The sequence below is a fragment of the Dermacentor albipictus genome, chromosome 5, assembly GCF_038994185.2.
Source record: "Dermacentor albipictus isolate Rhodes 1998 colony chromosome 5, USDA_Dalb.pri_finalv2, whole genome shotgun sequence".
Classification (NCBI taxonomy): Eukaryota; Metazoa; Arthropoda; class Arachnida; order Ixodida; family Ixodidae; genus Dermacentor; species Dermacentor albipictus.
In genome coordinates, this window is record NC_091825.1 from 87836922 (window position 1) to 87845000 (window position 8079).

General features: G+C 48.8%; 1 protein-coding gene across 3 annotated transcripts in view; it reads right to left on the reverse strand.

Moving 5' to 3' along the window:
- Positions 1-2064: 2064 nt before the first annotated feature.
- LOC135915973 (arylamine N-acetyltransferase / N-hydroxyarylamine O-acetyltransferase-like) overlaps positions 2065-8079 on the reverse strand; it is a 15176-nt gene continuing 9161 nt past the window's right edge. For all 3 annotated transcript variants that reach the window (XM_065449149.2, XM_065449148.2, XM_065449150.2), the window contains exon 3: positions 2065-4243. In XM_065449149.2, the coding sequence (XP_065305221.1) occupies positions 2965-3945 (981 nt within the window). In that variant the 5' untranslated portion in view covers positions 3946-4243 and the 3' untranslated portion in view covers positions 2065-2964. The remainder of the gene's footprint in view (positions 4244-8079) is intronic.

The window sequence follows — 8079 nt, forward strand, 5'->3', positions numbered from 1 at the left end:
GGAGGCAGGATTCCTGCCTTTGGAGTCAATTATAGTGTTTCCCCATAGCTGGTGATGCGCGTTGAAGTCACTTGTGATAACCCAGGGCCCATTGTTCATTAGTGATATTTTATTAAGTCGTTCGCCGTCAAAGTGACCCGCTGAGGAGATGTAGGCTCCAATTAGTGTAAATGACGCATTCTTCTTTTGGACATTTAGGCAGACTTATTGGTTGTCGTCATGAGGCTCTACCGCGTTAGCGACATATGTTAAGTCCGTGCGGATGCAGATGATCACTTTCGTGCTCGTACCGCATGTGGACGAGACGAAAGATTTATAACCGTACAGTCTGAGTGGAGTTGATGTATATCGTTCGCAAATGACCAGTATGGGGAAGCGATTTGTAAAAATTATTTGGCGAAAGCCTGATATACGGGTCCTTAGACCCCTGACATTCCACTGAAAAATCGATGCACGTTTAAGTTCAGTGCGGAAGCGAACTATTGGTCGAGCCATGATGCTTTAACGATGCTAGCAAGCACTGGATTTAGTGCATCCAGTATTTGCAGAGCGCTTCGAGCTGCTGGTGTGTGCAGCTTGCTCAGTATAATGCGCATTGTATTAATTAGCGATTGCAGCATATTAGCCACCTGCCTGTCTTGGTCGCACAAATCGCCGACAGTAGACGTCGGGGGTTGTCCAGTGAAAGTTTGCTGTGATTCTGTTGGTGAATGTGGTCGTTTCGGTACAGCCGGCCAAGATTCGGCACATGTGGTCTTCTCAAAGGAATTGCTCTTCGCGGTCCTTTCCACATTGTCTCGCCTGGGCGGTGGAGGAGGAGGTGGTGTTGTAGGAAGTGGCATGCGCCTTCCTTGAAGAGCCTTCCTTGAGCGCCAGCGGCGTGAACGTCGCTTCCTGATTTTATCGGCGGCTTCGCGAAGAGATGAATGATCTCTCGCCATCTCTTTCAAGATGGCCATTTCCTTCTTAATATGTGGGCATTTCTTCGACGAATCTTCACGTGATCCTCCGCAGGTTGAACACTTCGTTACAGTCGCGCCGCATTTATATGCAGCGTGGGGCTCTCCGCAGCGGGAGCATGCTGCCTGATTTTCGCAGACGCTGCTCACGTGTCCCAGTTTCATACATTTGCGGCACTGAAAGGCCGCACTGCATGTCTGAAGTGTCCCACCTTCACATGCGAGGGTATAAATTTACCCTTGAATGATATTTTCACTCAGCGTGAACTGCCTAGCCGCTTAACATCAACGATGACCTCATCATTTGCTGGCTTGATAAGAATCGGCAAATCTTTATTAAGGATAACGACGCCTACGTCGTGGATAACGCCTGTGACGACATCAGATCTCAGAGGGATGTAAGAGCGCACCTGAATGCCGTCGAGGTCCGATACGCTGCGTAGAGTGGTCAAAGCAGCCGCATGCTGGACATCAACCGCCAGATTTTCACGGGTGTTCACTCGAATGTCCGATATTTCATTTGGCACCAGGGCTTCCGTTGACGTCGACACAGATTGCCTGTTAAGTAGCTTCATGTTGACGGTGGGAAACACAGCCACACATATGATGTTATTGGCGTCCGGCCTCTGCGTCTGTCTCACTGTTTGCGTGCCTGACGATGAGGACGTCCTGGTATTCCTTCTCTTCGCTCTGCGGCTCTGCACAAGCTGGAAGTCATCATCGGAAGTGTCCTCACTGCTGAGAGTACACATCGGTGTCCTCGCTGTCAGTGTCGCTCTGCTGACCGATCCGCTTCCTGGAGGCGGCCGCCGCTGACGCCGCTGGCAGATGTGCAGGGTCGTTCACTTCCATTACGACCCAGGAGAGAGCGAGGACCAGCGGATGAACTTAGCTTTTCACAGAAATAAACCGGAGCTAGAAATAACAACGCTGTATCAAAAGACACTTCGTCGTCGCCTCCCGGCGATTCGGTAAGCGATTCGCCACATCTGCGGGGTATAGAACCTCAAGAGTGGTGCATCTTCACCGACTCGAAACCCGCGCTGTAAACCGCCTGTCAGGCTCTGGAGCTGCAGATCACCTTGCTCCTTTCATGCGCTCAAGAAAAAGGGCACCCAATGAGTGTTCCAATGCATCCCGGGACACTGTGGGCTCAATGGTAATGAGACGGCCGATACTCAGCAAGGCGCGCCCTCAGCAATGGCCTGCGAACTGTTGTGCCATCCTCTAGACTGGACATCACGTGCCTCCTGTCGGAATCAATGAGGAGTGCGACAAGAAGATACTGGGACCACCTAGACGCTCGCCACGTCCGCCTTAAAAGGCTTGATCCCAGTATTCATTTTGCTGTTCCGCGGGGAATTCCACGCCCTAATGCATACCATATACACAGACTACCTTTAGGCGACACTTTCACGCGCCGGTACTTGCAGATCATTGGACTGTCGGACTCCCCGGACTGTTCAGCGTGTGGCGTTGTTGAGACAACAGACCATGTACTCGCAGTGTGCCCTGTGTATGCGCGCGATAGACTAAAACTGGCAGCTACCTTGATACCTTTGGACAGCAGACCACTATCGGTGGACCTCCTCATAGGCGCATGCTTGATGAGAGTGGGGCACACGATAGAGGCAATGCGTTATTTTTCACGCTTAGGCGCCACTGCCCTGGATTCGAGCTTTTGATGGTAACACTTATGCGATCTGTTCTTTCATCTCGTTGCTCCCATCATAATCATCCCCCATTGTGACCCCTTTCTTCTCTTCTTCCCTTCCCTCTCACAGAGTAGCAGACCAGATACTCCACTTTCCGGCCGACCTCTCTGCCTTTTGCAGTCAATAAACTTATTTATCTGGGCTCGCTATACCATACTATACTATATTTATCGTGCACGCAACAAGCCTATGGTATGTATACATATTTATCGCACAAAAATTGTTTCCGCTATCTCTTTTTCTGTTGTACAGCGAAAATCATTTTCGTCACCGCGACAAGAACGCTGCAGTTATCCCTCCGGCGAAATCGGTTCCTTCAGAAAGAGGTTCTGGCCCAGCCTCGAATTCTCCAGCAGGCCTCGCAAGCGAACACGCAGCGGTACTACGTCGTCCGCAGCGTTCAGGTTCAGCCCGAAATCGTCTCGCAGAATCTCCAGGATGTCGTTCTCGTCCTGCATCACCCGCTTCTCGACGACGCCCCGTATCGGCGACCAGCGCACAAACCTGTCGTTGATAAGCCGGAGCCAACAGCCGTCGTCCCGGGGTGATCGGCGTCCCACCAAGAGGAGGCGCCGCATCGAGCTGTCCGGGTGGGTCGACGAGTACCAGTTGAGCATGCCGAAGTCGAGCCAGTCGAAGTCGTACGGCTCGACGACGTAAATGGCCTTCCAGCCACCGTCGCACGTGGGCCCCGCGATCTCAAGAGCCTCCGTCGCGTCCAAGTTGCGCAGGCGGAATGGAGTCGCGTCGCCTTCCAGGGGCAGCGCCCGGTGCAGACCGCAGTGCGCCATGCCGACGTCCACGATGTAGCACCGGCCGTCGGTCAGTTCGACCAGCAGCACCATGTGGGAGAGGGGCGTGCGCTTGTCCGAGTCGTCGGGAGTCGTGAGACGCAAGCGGGCCGCTCGCAGGCGCACGCTGTAGCCAAGCGCCAGCAGCAGGCGGGCGAAGAGAGAGTTGAGCTCGTAGCAGTAGCCTCCGCGGCCGCTCTCCATCACCTTGCGGAGTACGGCCTCAGCGTCGAGGCTGACGCGTCGCTCTAGCAGCACGTCCAGATTCTCGAAGGTGGCGCGCTCTAGGTGCGCCGTGATCAGTCGATCGAGTAAGTCCAAGGTGGGCTCGGAGGGCTTGGAAACGGCCAGGTGCCGGAGGTAGCTCTGGGCTCTTTCTTCGGAGAGTGGCTCCATCGTTGGCGTTTCTCTTTCGGGAATACGTCTTTGGCACTGCGGTGACAGACTTCTTTCTGCTTTTGCGTCCAAACACTGGGTCATACTTCAGAGCGTATTGTTGTTTCTCAGTGTCCTGGTAGAACGCACTATGGGGTATCGGCCGTGAATTCCGAGCGCCAAACAAGACCGCGTGCGGCCACTGTGTATGTTCTTCCTCGCAAATCGTCTTCACCTTGTTTTCATATACAGTAAGCGTAGAAAGAAGACAGTATTGCCTGAACGCCGGGCTGATGTAATTATACGTTGTTCACGCAAACCACCACGTCCATCGTTTCCTTGTTAGTTATCTGCTCCTCTTAAAGTTTGCGAGAGGTTCCCTTCGAAAAGCCGTTTCGTCAGCCTGCAAAGAAAGACACGGAAAAGAGAGGTCGTTCTCAATTTTCTCGTGACAATGACCAAAACACTGGCTCTTAGCGACATCGACAACGTTTTACGTTATGCAAAAAGAAAAAAAGAAATTCAGAGTCAAAACTGTGATAGCAGAAGCTTTCATTTTCGAGTAACGCTTAGAATGTTTCAAACGCGGAGCTTTAACTTTAGCTGAAAAGCTATTGCGCAATATCAATTTCGTTTTATTATCGTAAAAGCCTAGTCATACAAATAATAATAATAATATTTGCGGTTTTACGTGCCAAAACCACTTTCTGATTATGAGGCACGCCGTAGTGGAGGACTCCGGAAATTTTGACCACCTGGGGTTCTTTAACGTGCACCTAAATCTAAGTACACGGGTGTTTTCGCATTTCGCCCCCATCGAAATGCGGCCGCCGTGGCCGGGATTCGATCCCGCGACCTCGTGCTCAGCAGCCCAACACCATAGCCACTGAGCAACCACGGCGGGTTAAGTCATACAAAGAAGAGAAAGCTGCTCCACGTACAAATGAGATCTGAAAAGCAAAAGGGAATCTGCAGGACGGGCAAAACGAAAGAAAGAAGGACGGATCACAAAAGGACAGGTGTGGACACACAAAAGAAAGAGAACAAGAAGAAAAAAGGCATGAAATACCCCTGTAAGGCATGTCATTTTGAGGCGATTCTTAAACGTGCTGTATTTCAACGTATTTCAGCGTATTCCAATGCATATTTCTGCACGTCATTTTCATCTGCTCTGTCATTCACTTCGTTTATATGAAGTCGACGCTCACGGGTCGAGTCAGAAGACTCAGTCGAACCCAAGCGCGTTCACATGTATTGTGCCAAGTTAAGTCAAAGCACTATGTGCAGGCAGGCTGACCGAGCACACGTCAGCGCTCCCATGGCCTGACCACCTGACGACCAGTTTCTGAGACGCCGAATCACTCTATTTTATTGGTTTCCTGTACACGTGACTTTTTTCAAAACTAGTAATCGTGCACCTCCCATTACTTCGGATAACACCAAACCTGGTTGTACGCGTGACAACCCCAAAAATGCGATCATTTAGGCACCGTGCTACGGTGAAATCCCCCGAGTCTAGTTACTGTATGTGCTACCAGGGGTAAAGTGAGTCTATACAGAAACTATGTACAAAAGCGTTAGTCTACGCACCTATATGTCTTGCGTCTTATGACTATCGCTTTTTTTATTTCTTCTTCTCTACCACAGTTATTGTGAAATGTTAACACTGACCTTTGTGTCATTTTGGTGGTGAATCTTGGTTTAGGGAGGGGGAGGGCAGGTGCTTTTTCAGGCTCTTTTGCGCTTTCGCCGGTCACCTGGACAACGGTATATTTCTTTTGTTTGTTTCTAGTTTCCCGCAATAAACTCAACACTTACTAATTCTACCCGATAACGATAATGGTGATGATTTATTGGCGTTCCCTTTGAAACGGGGATGGGAGAAATCGTCACGTAGCCTGCTTCAGTTACTGAAGTATGTAATTATTTTTGTTTTTCATAGCATTCTCTTACACGTATCTTTAATCTTTTCTATCTACGCTGTACCAGTGTCCATGCCTGTGATGGATCTGGTTGTGTCAGTCTATTCCCTGTTACTTTTTTCTTTTCACCAATTCTCTAAACCTATCTTGTCTCGACTGCTGACCGGTTGTTATTTCCGTCTACTTTTATACCTTAAGTCCATGCGCTTCTGCGAAGTTGTAGTTTACGTACTGGTCTCGCTAGGTGAATCCCTTAGCATTCCATTCGGATGTGCTGAGCGGTCTCCGGATTTTTGCTGCATCATACACAGGCCTCGTGTAATTTCGAATATTTGCTCCGGTATGTTTTTGTCCTTAGTAATGGCAAAGCTTCGTCTTTAAAAATAATCTGACAGAGCGCAACGCCACATGCCGACTAAAGCAATCACTGCAGATTCGCGGCACATGATTTCGCTACCAGTTTTCAGTGTCTGCTCCAATATGACGGAGCGAAGCAAAGGGCTGTTTCTGCAGCAACTACTCGTTGCAAAAAAATTTGACGAGGTTCACTGTATGGCCTCCGATACGCGTCCCTGGCTAGCTGAAGTTAATGGAGCTCATGTTTCCTGAAGCGCGGTGTCTGCTTCAGTTGAGGGGCGGCGCTGCCTTCTATTAGGGGTGGCGCAGAGCGATGCTGTACATAGCAGACACTGTTAGGACTAACTTGGGCACACAAAGAAAGCACAGTTCAGAACCAAGCAGATCCAGCATCAACAGAGAAGCCCGACAGATAAAAATTTACCATAGAAAGTTGTTAATGGAAAAACGCAGAAGAAAATGTCCCTAATGATACCGCCGCAGGATTCGATGAAATCCCAATACAGCTAATCAAAGAACTCGGTCCACAGAGCATGGCGCTGATGACTATAATGCCATTAAAAGAGTGATTAAAACTAAGAAAGCTGCAGCTAGTTGACGTGAAAGTAAGATCAACCTCACCTACAAAGGCAAAGGTGATAAGGATAGGACAAGCTCGTACATGCCAGTTACGGTAACGTCGGTGCTATACAGAATGGCAATGCAAGCCACAAAATTAGAACTGTCCAAATGGGCGGAAATAAATGATGCAATGGGGAGACTACAGAATGGGTTCAGACCAGGCAGACGCTTAGAATATTCTTGTTCTAACCGAATGCATAGAGATTTCAGTAGCTCAGAATAGGCCTTTATGGATAGCATTTCTAGATATTAAGGGAGGCTAGGACAACGTAAACAGGCAGTTGTTAAGGCATATTCTCAAGCATGAAGGCATAGATGAAGATTTAGTGGAGTTGCTGAGTGAGCTATATAGAAACAACCGAGTAAAAATTTTATGGCAAGGCCGAAGTTGAAATGAAGTGGTGGAAGTTCGCCAATGAATAAAGCAAGGATGCCCTCTGTCTCCGTAGTTCACGCTTTATGTTAAGGGCATAGAAAGGCAACTGGAAAACAGTCAATTCGGATTTCATTTATCATAGACGCGTAATGGACAAATGGTGCAACAGAGGGTGCCTGGACTGGTATATTCGGACGACGTAGTGCTGCTGGCAGACAATGCAAGAGAGTTACAAACACGTGCGAATATGTGTGGCAATGCAACGAAATATCCAGGCCTTTCATTTAGCTCCGACAAATCGGGAATTATGGCCTTTAATGAAGAGTCGAGTAGCTACGTGGTGTCAATGCAATAGCCAGTCATACCCATAGTCAAGCAAAGTACACAGGAGTATACATAAAGGAAGAAAAGCCTTAGTCAAGCACCCACCAAGATAATCTGAAAATAAAAGGGATGCGGAATGCAGCAATAATGAAACATAAAGCATTCTGGGGCCGTAATAAGTATGAGGTGGTTCGTGGAATCTGGAAAGGTGTCATAGTGCCAGCGATGACATTCGCAAATGCCCTTCTGTGCCTAAAATGGGATATATTGTCGAGGTTGGAAGTTAACCGAAGTTCGTTGGGCGGGTTGGCTTTTGGAGCCCTCGGCAAAACCACAAACGAGGCAGTGCAATGTGACATGTGTAGCGCCTGTTTTGAAGTCAGAGAAGCGCAGAGCAAAATTAGTTTTGAACAATGGCTCAGAAACATGCATCAAAATAAATGGTGGGGCTAAAGTGCACAATTACCTGTACCTAAAAAGCGTGAACACAGAATGAAGGAAGAGGTCAAGAAAGTTGACAACCAGGTACAGGGTTATTTAAGGTGAAGATAGACAACCAGGAGGCACCAGAAAGAAAGCGACAGAAACGGAGACAGTTAATAAGATGCAAAGAGTGGAGACGAAAAAGACCACGGAGAT